The 16,943-nt window shown below is 42.1% G+C and overlaps 4 protein-coding genes across 6 annotated transcripts in view; 1 reads left to right on the top strand and 3 right to left on the bottom strand.

The window, feature by feature from the left end:
* Window positions 1–16,943, bottom strand: part of cacna1bb (calcium channel, voltage-dependent, N type, alpha 1B subunit, b) — a 400,044-nt gene that overhangs the window by 97,922 nt on the left and 285,179 nt on the right. The window lies entirely within an intron of this gene.
* On the bottom strand, window positions 3–12,423 carry LOC134458626 (uncharacterized). The gene is made up of 2 exons (XM_063211056.1): window positions 9,646–12,423; window positions 3–638 (listed from the first exon to the last, which is right to left on the bottom strand). The coding sequence occupies exon 1, from the start codon at window positions 11,159–11,161 to the stop codon at window positions 10,208–10,210; it is 954 nt and encodes a 317-aa protein (XP_063067126.1). The 5' UTR covers window positions 11,162–12,423; the 3' UTR covers window positions 3–638; window positions 9,646–10,207.
* Window positions 3,724–7,062, top strand: LOC134458625 (uncharacterized). Of its 2 annotated transcripts, XM_063211055.1 has the most exons (7): window positions 3,724–3,819; window positions 5,081–5,170; window positions 5,439–5,695; window positions 5,802–5,992; window positions 6,104–6,191; window positions 6,547–6,737; window positions 6,842–7,062. In XM_063211055.1, the coding sequence occupies exons 2-7, from the start codon at window positions 5,081–5,083 to the stop codon at window positions 7,045–7,047; spliced, it is 1,023 nt and encodes a 340-aa protein (XP_063067125.1). In that variant the 5' UTR covers window positions 3,724–3,819; the 3' UTR covers window positions 7,048–7,062. The 2 variants fall into 2 exon arrangements, with proteins under 2 accessions (XP_063067125.1, XP_063067124.1); XM_063211054.1 differs by lacking the exon at window positions 3,724–3,819 and having other exon boundaries at window positions 4,706–5,170.
* LOC134458635 (uncharacterized) lies at window positions 7,082–9,324 on the bottom strand. Its single transcript, XM_063211064.1, has 6 exons — window positions 9,112–9,324; window positions 8,745–8,873; window positions 8,141–8,334; window positions 7,829–7,976; window positions 7,479–7,683; window positions 7,082–7,389 (listed from the first exon to the last, which is right to left on the bottom strand). The coding sequence occupies exons 1-6, from the start codon at window positions 9,322–9,324 to the stop codon at window positions 7,082–7,084; spliced, it is 1,197 nt and encodes a 398-aa protein (XP_063067134.1).

Raw genomic sequence — 16,943 nt, 5'->3', positions numbered from 1 at the left:
TGTAAAAAAATAAATACAAATACATTAAATGACTTTTAAATGGTAGCCTGGTTCTCACCAGACCTCTCTGTGTGTATAGCTCCAGAGCCCGCTGGTGGAGCTAAGCTGAGATACACCACACACAGAGGTCTGGAATCCTGCTGAAATCCTTCATGCCTCCACCCTCCATTTCTTGGTGGCAAGGACGGAAAAATGATAGATAAAGCCAAGCCTTTTGAAGGCAAAGCCAACGCGCACTCTCTCAGACTTAGCAGTGGTGCTCACGGGCGAGAGTCATGCAATTTAAATGGTGCTCCTTCCCAAATCAACCTCCCACATAACGGTTATAACAAAACTGCCAAACTCTTCATAGCTCTAGTAGCAGAGCATTGGGTCCTGTTTGCCGAGATCGCTCAAAACCTCACTACTGTAGGCAGTTTCTAACTTTCTCTGGGCTTGCGTTGTTGCGTTGTTACAGGTAGGTACTTTAGAGTAATCGCTAACTGAAACCATCACTGATAAGTTTGAAATGTGGAAAAGATTTTTTTTTACTTTAACCAATGTGTTTCATGCGAAATAGCATGTTGGCATGCTATGTGTTGGGTGGTCGGGTGGAGGACGAGCCCAGTGCTGTTCTAAAAGTTAAAGGAACATACCACCTCAATCCGTGTATCATTCGTTCATTCGTTTTTTCGTTTTACAACAGAATTGAAAAAATGAAAACAGCATTTGATTTTTCGTTTTTCCCTTTTCAAAACCAAAACCAGAAATCGGATTACGGTTCGTTTTCTCGTTTTTTCCATTCTGCACCTCCAAACGGAAAATGGAAAATGAAACATTCGAAATTCCGATTAACAAAATCCTGGCGGCGTTGGTTGTCAGGGAAACCAATCGCGAGCCACCTCAGCACACGACACACTCTGCCTACTGTATACGAGGCATCTTGGTGTTTCTGAGCATTTGATATATATTAATGATCTTTAAAAAAATCAGCGATCAGCGACCTCCAATGTAACCTATGTGTGCCATTTCAAAATATGGTCACAGTTGTTTGCGATATCACCACTGTTGGGCAAGTTACTCTAATGGTAACCTGGTTTTCGCGCAGATGGACATTGCTCAAAGTTGAGCGAAAAAACAAGGGTCTGCATGAGAACCAGCGCGCCACCATGCTGCATATTAATGCACTACAATATTAGGCTACCATGTTTAAAAATGTCAGGCATTGCACTTCACACAATCATATTTATTATGCCCTACTCTCACTGAAATATGGATCTGGCAATTTAGGCTTGAAGCTCATAAGTCATGGTTCTTTCACCTCCCACCCAGGAGCAGCATGGTTACAAATTAGCAGGCTCATGAATAGCTTCTTTCTGACCCACCACACTGAACACCATTAACATCCTTAAAGTTACTAGAATTGTATGACAGCCCCCCTAATGTTGTATCATTCTCCCCCCGCCCCCCCAACATTCCCTTTCTTTACCTGTGCCCAAGACAAGCCATGGACACTCTATAGCCTATGCACATTAAAGATGATGGTCACATATGGGCCTATTCACTATTTGCTGAAATTACTCAGCTACATTACACTGCTATGACATCACATAAAGCGTTAGTTACAGATTAAGACATAGCCATTACAATGTTGGTGACAGAAAGGTTAATATTGTCTCTGGTGACAGGCAAACAATGTCTTGGCCCTACAACACCCCCCAAGAACTAAACACAGTGCTTACACCTACCTTATTAAATACTTATGCACTGCATAACTCCCAACACCACTCATCACTTGAGCAATATAAACAAAATAAAGCAATAAGATAAAATAACAGATTAAACATTAAAACTTTATTGTCTGTTGAGATTCTTTCTGCTGAGGAGTTCTTGTAGTTGGTGGTAGAAGATTGATTCTGTGGTGTGGTGGGAGTTGATGGAGGGGGTGAGAGGGTCCTCTGTGATAATAAAGATGGCTCACCTAATAAGGTGGCATAAGGGCTAGTGCCACAGTGTCCATGGGCACCAAACAATTACAGACAGTTTGGGGGCACCACAAGACACAAACTTAACAAATATTGTTCATACAGGAGGCATCTGCCAGGCAGCCATCATAACATTCAACTTAAAGTTAAGATTACATTTCAGTGTTAAATTTATCAAATCTTAATTCTTGTGGTGGTCAGTGTAGAGAATCTAAAGTACGAGTGATGTCAAAGACAGCAGACAATAATGTTGAGGTATAAAGATGAAGTCTTGGGAAACTGTGGCCTATCCAAATCGAACTTGAGGGACACTGTCCGGTCGGAGAACAAAGTAAGAGTCTTCCGAACCAGATTCCAAATCAGGAACCTCACATTGCTGAGGAAGGAGACAGAAAAACAGGTATGAGTATACACATTTCATATGTATTACGTTGCAATATAGTTATGATGTAGTTGAGTATTTTCAGCAAATAGTGAATAGGCCTGCCGCACCCCATCTGCACTAAGGCTACTTACTTTTTGAGACCTTCCGAATGGTGTGCTTACAGGGTTGCCGACAGGCCTATTAACTATTCGCTGAAAAAAATCGCAACTAAACATCATAACAACATTGCTATGACCAGGGCTCTAAATTAACTTTTTTTATCACCAGCCAAAATGGCTAATAGATGTTAATCTTACTACCCAAACACAATCCCTAATGGATCAAAGTGGCTAGTAAATTGGCTTTTTCTACCAATGAAACTCAAATCTCACCAGCGTTAACTTTTTATGTAGTTAAGATTATGCATTTACACTTACTAAACCAACTTCTCTGTGGTCATCTCCAAGGCATTGTAGGACAGCAACTCGCCCCGCTACCACACATCATGAGCCTGCAGATATTTGAGATATATGTAAAGGGAGAGAGAGTAGAAAAGTCATTGATTGAAGGTTTCCCACTCTCGTGTTGAAAATACATGTGAAGAGTTCTACATCAGTCAACAATTAGAAAGTTCTGGAAGATGTCCTGTTACATTCAATGATCATCACAGCTTGAAGGTTTCTCATGATGGACAAACACTACCTCCAATCACCACGACACAGCCAGTCACGTTGACACGACCAGCACTATCTACCCCAAGGGAAGCCAAACGACCTCGGAAGCGATACGTTTTGTCTATGCCGAAATCTGAAACAATATCAGACAAGAAAATGGGCCTTTTAAGAGACAAAAGGTGAGTGAGACACATTACATTTTTTCTTTCACTGTCAGTTCAAAGACGTAGAAAGCATACTCCATAACTACAACACTTGCATTACCTCATCTGCCACCTCTGCATATGCACATTGGTTGCTTGGGTCTCCTGTTTAACACACAAAGAACAAAACACAACACAACAACATTAGACACAGCCATTTATACAGCAATTAACAGACGAAAGTGACTATTATCCTTTAACATATATGCTAGAGGAACGGTGTGGATTCTCAACCCTTTTTGAATAGTTGTTAGAGCCCCTTCGTGTTAAATGAAAAAAGACCATCAACGCAGCACAGCCCCTGAGAACGTTCAATCACGTCAACGCAGAATGTCAGCTCGTGCACAAAACTGGATATAAAAGCAGAAATTTAGCGTCATTTTACTTTGAGGGTGATTTCAGTTGGAGAGAGACATAGTTAGCGCGCAAAATATAGCATTTCAGAGCATTTTAAGCATATTTTTCCATTTTTAATATTTTTTCTACTTTTAATATTTTTCATATATTTTTTATAGCGGTCGTTTTTTGTATAGTATATATTTTTATAGTGTTTTTTAAATAATCTAGATAGCTAGATAACGTCGTATAGTCAGGGAAGGGTGACTGCTCCAAAGGTGAGTCATATTTGGAGTTATTGTTGTTGTAATTATTAATAATTCCCTTTGTCGTGATTTACCGATGTGTCGTCAAACAAAGAAATTAAATTATTTTTCGAAACTTTGAGAACGGTAATTACTTAGCAGGTATCTTAGAGTAGCGACCATCTGTGGTGTAAATATTTGTGTGGAGTTTGTAATTGTGTGTCATTATAGAGATTTACGGGCAGCATGGCTACAAATTGGATTTACGAGGGTTTATTTTGTCATGTATAATTACACAAATTATACAATTGTTTAGTAGCCTACATTGTTGGCATTTCTTTGGTGACCTCAGTCATTGCCATTCTCCCTTCAGTCAGACTATAGACCAATTTTCCTCGTTGTCTCTTTATAACAAGCCAATTTGCAGGGATGAGACGAAATATCTTAACGTTTTGACAGCGATATGGGCCGTCTGTTAAGTTTTGTTTTTTTAAATGCCGAGTATGTTAAACCGCCTGCTGTTAGCTGGATATGAAGTTAGCGGTTGTGTGACTAGCTAACGTCAAGTCAAATTCTTGGAATATTCAACCAGCTTCCCGCGGGAGTCACCGGGTTCCAAGCACCACTTGCTCCACGCTGCGTATGACTTGTCCTGTGGCATCCTTACAAAACATCAGAAACCAATAACATTGGAATAAGTGCATACATAAGAGCTCACTTACCACAGCGTTTTTGAGCAACGTGCATTGTTCTTGTCCACTCTCCCTTCAAGCTATAGTCGTTGAGCTAAAACAAGACAGATCTCGGTGTCAGATGCATCGCATAGCCTAGCATAACCTACTGTAGCGCAGAAGCATCGAGTCGATGCGACGTTTGTTTAAACGACAAACTGAAGATGTTGCAAGTTTTTCTTGCGGAATTCTTTATGAAGTTAGGAAGTGCTCAGCAAAACTTACCGCTGTCTGTGGGTGTCGATGTGTCTGTCTGCAAGATGATCTTCGATACAGTGGTGTCATCGTGGCTCATGATGAATTGATCTATGCGCAAGTTATTGTTGAAGCCCGGCTTTAAATAGCAGCTACGTAAGGTCGTGAAGCACGCAATGATACGTCATGACACAATAACTTCACGGCATACGCAGATCCATGATAAAGTCCCTGCAGTCTCTGGCGCCATCTACTGTATTTTTATATAGCTGACAACTTCCAACACTGTCAAAGCATCTTCATGATTCTGTTGTATCTTTCAAGCTGTTGTCTAATGTGGCCAAATCTTAACTACTATTACAATGCAGATGGATACATACGTCCTGTTTTTGGGCTCCAAGAGGGTGACTGTCAGACCAGAAGACCTCACCACGGACAAGATCAGTGTCATATTTCAAGTAAGTAACCTATATCACAGTCCTGTGTAATTTCATTATGTTATTTTAAATGTCACAGATCCATTGGTTATATCTGCTATTATGAATAAAACGTTGTTAGCAAATAGTCCAATCAATAGCAAAAAAAATGATTCACACTTTTTATTGAACATACTTTTTTGAAGGTCAGAAGTTGCAGATTTCCAATGCATTTTGCCATTCAGTGGGTAAAAAAAAATTGCAATACAAAAATTGTTTTCCTGAATGTGAGTTACCAACTATCACACAGGTGCTGAAGAACACGGTGTACTTAACCGATGACCATAATGTTGCCATCTTCCCCGAACCCGATGGCCACTTCATCTCTGTGGACCTGGTGGACCGGGGCCACTACGAGGTACATGGAGATGCGTCGGCAGCAGCAGCAGCAGCAGCAGCAGCACCACCACCACCCGCAACAGCAACAGCTGCAGTGGAAGGTGGAGCGAGATTTTCGTTCCAGCGACCTGTGGCCAGTGCTGTTGCCCGGACAAAGGCATTTCAGAGGTAGGCTATAACATTGTGTTATTGAATTTTAATTGTGTTTATGATTTATTCACAAATGTCCAAGTGTCCTTTAACTCTTTGGATTGTGATTGTACTGTGTGTGTAGGAATATTTACATCGGTGAGGTAGTGGAGGGGAAGCTGGAATCCAGCAAAACGCTTACAGTGCGTTTTTCTGAGTTTGAGGCGACTGTACCGTCCATCCTGGCCAAAGTGTCGGAGGCGCTTGGTGACCCAGAGGACATGGTCCTCACTGATGGCCAGGGCAACGCCATTCTGGATTCGGAAGGCACCAGAGGTAAACCTGAGATAGGCATTTCTGTTTGGCTGAGATAAAGAACTATATTAAAAAAAAAAGAATAAGGAGTTTATACATTATGGATATTTGTATTATGTGCCGTCACTGCAGGATCCAACTACTGGAAGCAGAACTCCAGAAAAATCTTTGCCATACCAGAGAGTCAGCTGGGCCAGACTGGCAAAAGGAGGCGCCTAAGGTAGTCTTTTGTCATAAAAGAAAAGTATTCTATTTTGAGAACAATGGCATTTGGGGGCTAGCCCTGTCATTTGTTTATTTGAATAGGACAATGTATTTGTAAGAAATATGACTAAATATCATTGCATGCATAAAAAGCTTTGCAGCCTTCATGGGTAGAAAATGTCTGCTGTGTTTATAATTAGACAAACTCGCTTTCACTTTGTGTGTTACTTTTTTAACCTGTTGTTTAAAATTAAGACAAGAGTCAAAAGTTACCCCAAGATCAACCTTCAAATGGACTGTGAATCCCCACTCCTTTGTTTACATTTCTATTGTTCAATAATAATACTCTGAAAATTCAAAATGTTTTTCAGTCGTAGAGAAGACAACTACCAGGACGTGCTGACCGACATTGAGGAGGTAATCGAGGCAGCCCAGGGCCTGAGGGAGGTCACCAAGACCCTCAAGGAAGCCACGGCCGGGACTGGCAGGACAACACTCCTGTGCCTCCAAGAGGGAGAGGTCAATGCCCTGAGGACAGTCTTCAGCTGCCTTGTGTGCACAGGTTAGTACAACGTTACTTATATTCATAAAGACTGTAAACTACACACACAGGCCTAAGGTAAAATAACTAAGACCTGCCAAAATGTTATGTTTTTTAATCTACAGGTCCTGTGGAAAAAGCCGTGTTTGCATCTTGCTGCAGGAGCATCTTAGGATGCAGGGAGTGCATCAACAGGTGGGACCAAGGGCACGATTACTGTCCAAAATGCAGGTCCCCTGTGGACAGCAGGGTAATTACTGAGGTGGCGGGTTTTGATGAGGCCATGGCCGTGCTGTCAAAGCTTTTTTTAAAAATAATAAAACAATTTTGATTTCAACACGATTCACAAGTATTTATTTATGTATTTACACTGCATGCATGTCGGACACATGAATGAGATGGAGCATTGCCTCTTGAAATATGGTGTAGTCCTGGTTGACTACTGTATCAAACAGTTGGGATAGGTCTGGGAACCTCTCCCCAAACAGTTGCTCCGCAACACCTCGCTGGTCCTCAGAGGGAAACGGGTCAGAGCCAAAGGCTGACACCCACGTCAGAGATGACCCCAGCTCCTCCTCATACCCTTGTGCTGCCTCAGTTGCATTGGGTAGCAGCTCAGCAGGGCAGCGAGCTGGACACCCAGCAGCCGCCAGGTTGTTTGGTATCCCTCTGCCTAAAATGGGTAAAAATAAAGTTTTAAGTTTCGTACAACCTTTTTTTGTCAGATACAAACTATTACACTTGTAAGCTATTACACTTTACCTGGTATTCTGTGTGCATTCCAGGACTGCACAACTCGGGCAAGTCCAATTGCACTGACTTGACAAGCCAAATTAGAGACGCAGAATTTGGTCATGTCGTCCTGCATGTCCAACAGTTCCTGGTCCTGTAGGTGGATGAGGGCCTGTTTGATCGGATAATTTACCCTGTTGTTGACCTCTGGCCAAATTCTCTCTACACGAAGGTTCTGTTTAAAACACACACACAAAAAAATGTTTTGTATATGACACACTTCAGACATCCTTTTAACCACCCAAAAGTCATAAAAGACTGAAGACCGCTAAAATCGTTTTAAGCATGCTCCAAATAGAAGACCTAGTAGAAAAAAATACCTTTGAAGATGTTGTCTGAAGGTAAGGGAGTCTGTTGGTGTTGTGTCGGTGGTCAGCCAACTTCTCCTGCATATACAGTGTTAAGTAGAACTCCTTTCCGTGATCCACTCTAACCTGATCCCACATCCCATAGTTGACAACTGCTTCCCTGTATAAAAAAAGAAAGGAAAGAAACGAAAAAGGTCAGTGTAAATTGACATTGATTACTTAATGCATTAACGGATTAATCATTTGTAGGCTATCACTTGTAGGCTACAGCACATTTGCGTTTGAGCAGACATGTGACATTGATACAGAGGATTGCCGACTTGCCTGTAAACCCTCTCATAGATGACAAGATTGTTCTTCACAGGCATTGTCGATGTTGCAACAATTTTGCTGCTGAACCCGTCCACAGCCAACACATGGGTAACGCCAAACATGCCTAACTTCTCATTTTGGTCCATATGCAGCTTATGGCCAGTATAATCGGCATGATAAGGGACTGGATTCAGGTTTCTAGCTCCCTAAAAGAAGTACAATGTAATCAATGGAAATATAGGCCCATACATCAACACAAACATTCAGGTTATTTGCAAATATGATTAGGCTACTATGTAGACCTTCTGCTACACACACAACATTAAGCAGTGGTGGAAAATAACTAATTAGCCCTATACACTGAAGTATTGCACTTGAGTAGTTTTTATGTCAATTACACTGGGACCTACCCTGAGTATACTGAGTTAAAAAAAAAAAAGAGAGAGAGAGACAAAATGCCATGATGCAAAATAACATGACAGATCATGCAGGATGGCAATTAAGCACATTTACTACTTTACAATCTTGGATTAATGTAGGATGGGTTTCCACCTCTGACATTACAACTCATGATGTCAGCGATTTCAGAACTCGTATGCGCACGCTTCAGGCCTACCTCACGACGCAGCTCGTTGTAAGGTTGATGGACGGACCGGAGGATCCTTCCAACTCGGGATTCGCCAACTTTAACCCCCACAGATGACAGGTATCCCGTCATAAATTTCCGTCCGTACGTTGGACCGGTCTATGAACAGTAAATAAGCACACAAATGAAAATTCAAACAAATGCCCTACGTCAGGATTAGCCTACAATTATTACAGCTAGTCGGCTATAGGACATTTGACAAGAGTATCCCATAACCAGACGGCAATTTGTTTGATACTCATTTGGGGCTTGTCTGGCCCTGAATCGACTACGAGACTCATACATCTCTGACAATAATATTCAAACACATGACTAGACTTAGACTAGGCCTACTCACCTTTTGAATGGAAGATATCACTGCTTCTTCCAACTCCTGGTCTGTAACGTGACCCTTCCGTCGTAGCCCCACTTCTCCACAGAACCTCCTCACAGACATTTCCGATGAGCCCTTAACCCCCATACTTCGTAATGTCTCAGACATTTCTGAATGGGTCTTTCCCGACCGAAACATTTGCTCTATGAGCTCACAGTGCTCTTCCAAACCAGCCATTATTATAGTGTTACTAGGTATCCGTACGCTCAATGAATGAAGTGATATACTGTTACTACGCGGTAAATGGTTACTAATGTGGCTCGCGATTGGTTTCCCTGACAACCAACGCCGCCAGGATTTTGTTAATCGGAATTTCGAATGTTTCATTTTCTATTTTCCGTTTGGAGGTGCAGAATGGAAAAAACGAGAAAACGAACCGTAATCCGATTTCTGGTTTTGGTTTTGAAAAGGGAAAAACGAAAAATCAAATGCTGTTTTCATTTTTTCAATTCTGTTGTAAAACGAAAAAACGAATGAACGAATGATACACGGATTCACCTCATTTCAAGAAATTGATCATATGTACAGTAGTTAAGTCCCAATAAAATATGAGAATACATTTACAGAAATATTTTTCGTCTCTGTTTTGCACCGCACTTAACAGTATAACCCAATTAAGTCAAGCCAAGACTAACGTTTCAACGTTCTCATGTCTTCAATATGTCAATATGGCAAACCTGGGTAGGTGGTGCTTAAAAAACATTCAGGAGCACCTGACAGGTGCGTAGGGGGTGACTAGAACCACCCAAGGGTGCCAATGACAGAGGCTGCACTCCAAAAAACAAAAACAAAACAAAAAAACACACAAAAAATCCCAAATCAAGCCAAACAAAGGAAAAGAAAATGGAAAAATTTACATACACATTGCACCAAAATAACATCACAAAGAAGAGAGATCAAAATATGGGGTATTTGAGGTCATGTTATTTCATCAACACCAAAAGGGTGCGTCATAAAACAGGAAATGACTCAATTCTCTAGAAAGGGGGCAGTAGATGATTAGTCTACAGAAAACAAGATAAATTCAGTTCTTCATTAAGGCCATTTGGTTCAAGTGTATTCAATGTATAAATCCAGTACGCCTCTCTGCATAGCATTTTATTGACAATATCGCCACCTCTAGGGGGTTAACTAATTTTTTCAATACCCCAGAATTTAAGAGACACAGGTTTGCCTCCATGCAGTGCCTGGCCATGGCATAAATTGCGTTCTTAGTGCGTATGGCCATTTTGTGTTCCGATATTCTGATTTTAATTTGCCGTTTGGTCTGACCAATATATACTAAGCCACAGGGGCATTTTAGAAGGTAAACAATGTGTGTGCTGTTGCAGTTGATAAAATAATTAATCGAAAATGATTTACCCGTCATGGGATGAGAAAAATGTTTTGCATTAGTGGAGTTAGAGCAATGCGTGCAGTGACCACATTTGTAAAAACCTGTGGGTGGATTGGAGAGCCAAGTGGTAGAGTGTGAGACCTTCATATCCAAATGAACAAGTCTATCACGGATATTACGCACACGTTTGAAAGTGAACCTCGGTGCATCCGCGCAAATCTCTTTCAAAGACGGGTCACTTTGTAGAATGTGCCAGTGCTTTTTAATGATATGTTTAATTTTACCAGCTGTGGGCGAGTAGCGTGTGGAAAAACAAAGTCTTGGTTTCGTAGTTTGGGTCGGCCTAGGTGTTTTAGTTAAAAGGGAGAGGCGGTCAATGTTCAGTGCTTCATCCCATACCGTATCTACAGCGTCTTGCGCATATCCTCTCTCTAGGAAGCGCTGAGACAATTGGGATGCCTTGGACATAAAATCCTGAGTAGAGCTACAGTTCCTCCTCACTCTAAGAAATTGTCCAGTAGGAATACTTCGAATCAATTGAGGAGGATGGTTACTGTCTGCTTGAAGGAGGGTATTTCTACTCAATGGTTTATGGTAGACAGTTGTCTGTAGCATATTGTTCAGGTCTTTTAAAATGGTCAAGTCCAGGAAGATCAAGGAGTGTGAGTCGTGCTCCATGGTAAAGGAAAGGTTATTAGGAAATTAGTGCTCGAGTTGACATATTCAAGAAAATTTTTCATTAACATCACCTTTCCATATCATCACAGCATCATCAATGTACCTTTACCCATAGTGCTATCTTTGAATAAAAAGGGTTAAGATTAGTGTTGATACATTTTTCTTCCCATAGACCCATAACAAGGCAGGCATGAGATGGTGTGAATGCGCTGCCCATCGCCGTGCCCTGGAGTTGGAGGTAGAATTTCAGCGGGGCGCTGTGGGCTTCAAGGCCGACATGGTGGGGGATGCATGTATACAAGCTTTGCACATCAAGGGAGACTAATAGATCGTTCTGTTCATAATGCAAGTTATTGACAACATTTCGAATATCAGTAGTGTCCCCAAGATAAGATGGTAGGCTATGTACATATTTCCTTAAGAAAAAGTCCACATACTGCACCAAGGGTTCAGTAAGACTATCAATGCTGGAAACAATGGGATGAAATGGAGAATCCAAGTCTTTTGTGATTTTTTGGTAGACCATAGAAGACAGGGCAAATGGGATAGTCCTTCATGAGAAAGGCCCTTTCTTTTTCAGTGATGCATCCCTTCTTGGAAGAATTGTCAATGAAGTCATCTATCATTTTCGTTATTTCACACATTGGATTAGAAGGTAAATGATCATACTGTTTCTCATCGTCCAGTAGCTTCAAAGGGACACTGTGTGAGATTTTCAGTTGTTTTTTTTCCAGAATTCATGCTGCCCATTCACTAATGTTGCCTTTTTCATGAATACTTACCACCAGTGTCGAATTCTAAGTATTCATTATGACTGGAAAATTTGCACTTTTCATACATGATAAGGGGGATCTTCTCCAGTCAAGTTTTTCTCAACTAATTGGCTGAAAGTCAGGATAGTGGGATTCAGATTAGAAGGAGTCACCTCCCTCGATGTAGTATTGGGGGCATCATAGTTTCTCAAAACCGTGTCACTATTGGCCAAAACATTGTGTCTTGAAAAAAGTGCTTAAGATGAAGCGTTCTAAAAAACTTAAAGCAATCAACTGTGGTCGAAAAAGGGACATGATAGTTAGAAGGAGCAAAGGACAGTCCTTTTTTCAGCTCTGCTGTTTCCTCTTGAGAAAGATCCAGGTCCGAGATGTTGATTACTGTATCTGGTAACGTGGGGACCGCCGGGTGGGTCGCACTAAGAACGCAACTTATGCCATGACCAGGCACTACAAGGAGGGAAACCATTGCTCCCCTGCGTCTCTTAAGTTCTGGGGTATTGGAAACAATTAGTTTACCCCCTAGAGGTGGCGATATTGTCAATAAAATGCTATGCAGAGAGGCCTACTGGATTTATACATTGAGAGGCCTACTGGATTTATACAGTGAATACACTTGAACCAAATGGCCTTAATGAAGAACTGAATTTCTCTTGTTTTCTGCAGACAAATCCTCTACTGTCTAGAGAATTTAGTTGTTTCCTGTTTTATGATGCACCCTTTTGGTGTTGATGAATTAACATGACCTCAAATACCCCATATTTTGATCTCTGTTCTTTATGATGTTATTTTGGTGCAATATGTACAGATGGTCCCCATACAATGCACACCCTTTGATGCGGCAATGCCACGTCATCTATCGCGTCACCTACCGGGCCTAGCTGCAGTGCACCCAAACAGGTGGCACTTGGGAGCGCTCGCTATACGCTTTACCGCGTGGTAGCACATGTTCAGGTCTGTAATGAGAGACCAACAAGGACCCAAGAACCCATAATCCAGAAGGATTTTTAAAAAAATGTATATATATGATATCTCTCTCTCTCTCTCTCTCTCTTGTTCATATCATCTGACCAGGACGCATCATACCAGCGTTATTTTATTAAGCAAGATAACCATAGCACAGAGTGGTGAAGAAGCGCAAATTTGTAGGCAACATTTATTACCATATGGAATATTTAGGACGACGCTGACGGCATATTAATATGCTCATACTCACCAGCGCGCACCGATTCAGCTGATAACAACATGCCTAATTAAATTGTGTGAGAACACCTCCAGGAAGTAGGAAGAGTCATAAAAAGAATAAATTGCCTAATGAATTTTCTTTTTTTTTTTAAATGATGATCGGATGAATTGCCATTAATGTGCAAGCTCTGACAAAATGTGTAGACCTAAATTGAGTGTAGCCAGAAGCCCCTACCGATTCTCGCATCGCAAGATTTGAAACGTCTAATATTGCAATTTAAGACTTGTTTTCTGGATGTAGATACTTTTTTCGTTTGGTAAAATTACGGAGAGTGCAATAAACCTCACCGCGGTGACCCACAGCGCATCGTTTAAGCATTGGCTATTTATCTCACATTGCCAACAGCTGAGGTGATAACCTAACCTACACTTCCCTAATGAATTTAATGTTGTCACATTGGCAAAAATTAGCAAGCGACTGATATTACTGTTTTCGTGCTCAAAATTAAGTATAAGCAACTGTTGGGTTCTGTGAGGGAAGGACAGGCGCACACATGCAGAACTCTGGTAGCCATAACCAACAGTGTAGTGTATGCCACTAAATTATGCCCAAAAACTTTATGGCAAACATTTTTTTAAACCATTAAACAATGTCTGCGCAGCCAGGGCTTTCCATCTTATCCGCGCATATCAAGCAAGGAGGGGCAACTTCATAAGCGGGTGCCAATTAATTAGCCTAGGCCTGTTAGTCAACATTAAGACATGGGCCTATCTACGTAGGCCTATGTGTGGTAGGCTACGACATATTTTCGTTTGCATTCTTTTTTAATAAGAGTAGCCTTTTGCTACGAGCTTAACTGTAGTGTTCTGCGAGGGAACACATGCAGAACTCTCGTAGCCATAACCAACAGAACAGATGCACGTCCCCACCTGCATTTTTGCCGTTTGCTATAGGCCTATAGTACATGACTAATCAATGCACCGAGTGTAGCCCAGATGCCACTAAATTATGCCCAAAAACTGTAGGCCTATGTCAAACATTTTTTAAACTAAACAATGTCTGCGCAGCCAGGGAGGCTTTTCATCTTATCCGCATTCGTTCGTTCTCAAGTGATTCTCTCTCTCTCTCTCTCTCTCTCTCTCTCTCTCTCTCTCTCTCTCTCTCTCTCTCTCTCTCTCTCTCTCACACACACACACACCCGCGTGTTCATATAGGCCTAATCTGACCAGGGGACCATTCCATCAACGGCGGTTACCCCAAATCCGAGCTCAAGTCTGTAAACTGCGCTATTTTTAGACAGAGATCCGTTCCATCAGCCTTGCTAACCTGAAACTCAGCTGAGTTGCCACGGTAATTTATGCTCCAACTCTAACCTGGTAGCTGTATTAACCTAGACTGGCAATGCCCCTCGAAATTTTAGGATTTCTCAGAGCCTCAGAATCGTAGTCCGCCATCTTGGTGGAGACTCCCGTATTGTATAATGACGTCATGCACCGATGGTTTTTTTTAAAAGATTTTTTTTGCAACACTGGTTCACTAGTAAAGTTGGACCAGGCCATGTGTAACGTCTTTAGAACAATAGCTGTAGTATAAATTAATGTTCTAGAAAAGTCTCGCTCTCAAGTGGCTCGTTATTTTCACAGCTGCAATGTGTTTGGTAATGAACAGTGCCGTGTTGTTGCTAGGTTACCTTCAGCGTCCTTTGGGGGGGGGTTATTAATAATAGCACAGTTAGCTTTACTGAAAACGTACGGCTTATTTAAGAAATATACATACCTATATACATAGTTGTTATTACATCGAGTAAAGTACATAAACTAAGCTGTATACACGTAAGCATGGCCGATTCAGTGTCACAACTATCCACAAACCTGCATAAGCGGCAACAGAAACAGTCGGCTTCAGGGTTGCCAGATGATACTGATTATTTTTACCCACAGACCGCCTTCCTCAATGGCCCGATTGGGCGGGAAACCGCCCGATCTGGCAAGACCGCTCAGCTTCTGGCTCCCTAATAAAACGTTTGGTGGTAGTGAGGGTAATTTCATTAGTGGAGTGAAAATTTAGACGTGACGACTTGTCAAAATCTTACAAAAAATGATTGAAACCCACTTTGATAACGTTGTAATCACCGTTTGAAATCGTATGCATTCCTATGGCTCACAGCTGCGATAGTCTCCACTAGGCGGAGCTACGTCTGTGGGAGGAGCCCACAGGGCGCGAAAAAAGCAAAGATGTCTGCGCCCAGTCAATCCGAAAAGCTGCCACTGGCTAGAACCGCCCATTGCCAGTCTAGGTTAATACAGGTCTGTGCACCAGGCTAAATGAATCAGTGTTGCAAAAAAATTGAACCTGTAGGAAACAATGTCACAGTGGGCACGTTCCGCTTAATTCCCGCCATCATTTTACGAGATCAAAGCGAACCAGTCACTCTATTTTAATAGTCTATGATGTGATGCTGCCAGTAAAGATTTAAATAGTTACCATTGTCTTTCATTTCGGGGGGATTTCTGATAATCAGCACATTTTTAAAAACTTTTATAGTGTTGATTTACTAGTATGATGTTGAACAATTCCTTCTACATAGACGAAGACGAGTGGCCCAGTGAACAGGTGCGCTGCTTAATATGTGGTCGCCCCGGGTTTAAGTCTTGTATGGCGACACGACAGGTTATAGAAATGGAAACTTCAAAACATACTTTTGCCTATTCTGTCCTTTGACGTCGCTTTGTGGCTGCCTTCATTTGCTATCAAGCAATTGGCACACAGTTAAATGTAGGCCTAGGCCTAGACCTTAAGATTTAACAGCATAAGCAATAAAAAAACGTCTTCACAACCACCTTACAGACGCCCAAACACCTTAGATGATGCAAGCATTTTATTTTTACGCATTGAAATGGCATTCAAAATTTGGACGAGGCTCTCCCTTTGATGATTGAGTTGTGATCTCATTACGCATAGTGGGGATTGAACACGGGTCTCTCAATTGAAATGCGGTTGTGTTACCGCTCACCTACAGATGCTCGCATCACATAGCTGATAAAGACTTGATTTGACAAGGCATGCTCCAGTGTACAACATGATCACATTTTCGACAATCGTTGATATGGACTTCCCCTGTACACCGTGCACGAGCGCAACGCCAGCTTTGATGAGCGCGGCTGAAGTGAAACTAGCCAAGGCGCAGCTGATCTTCAGTGGTGGAACGGTGTCAGAAGCTGCCGGTAGTTGAAACTCGGCTTTCGCGCGTAAGCGCCGCTGAATCCAGCGTCAATGATGGAATGGTCCCCAGGACGCATCTAGGCTATTTCATTAAGCAAGGATTGTGTTTTGTCGCAGGGAGACGGAGTGTTTAAGAGAAACTTAAATGTGGAGGCAATAGAATATTTGAATATTCAGGAAGTGGTCGGCATGGTCCAGCTAGGGAGGGCAGGCCTTGGATGGAGGGAGCGACCCCGCATGTGGTCCAGAGCAAGCAGGAAGGAGAGGAAGGACCTGGTGGCAGCTGAGATGGCCAGGACGGAGCAGGAGGAGCACAAAGTCAAAATCATCGCTCAGGGCCAGCAGGGCCGCTGGACAACCAGCAGAGGAGAGACGGCTGGAGCCGAACACCACATCCACTTCCTCAAGCAAGGAGAACTGCCAGCAGTATCGGGAAGGAGACCACCATCGAAATGGTTATCGTGAAAATTCTAAAAATTATCGAGATCATTTTTTTTGCCCATATCGCCCACCCCTAGTAGCAAATAATCCCTTCTGATCGTGTTTGGAAAGTCAGCTATCTCATGAACAAAACCTGAATGTGTATTGCATGTGCATTTTGCAC

Source organism: Engraulis encrasicolus, chromosome 11 (assembly GCF_034702125.1).
Source record: "Engraulis encrasicolus isolate BLACKSEA-1 chromosome 11, IST_EnEncr_1.0, whole genome shotgun sequence".
Taxonomy (NCBI): Eukaryota; Metazoa; Chordata; class Actinopteri; order Clupeiformes; family Engraulidae; genus Engraulis; species Engraulis encrasicolus.
Note: the sequence above shows the minus strand (reverse complement) of the source record. Positions and strands in the feature narration are given on the sequence as shown.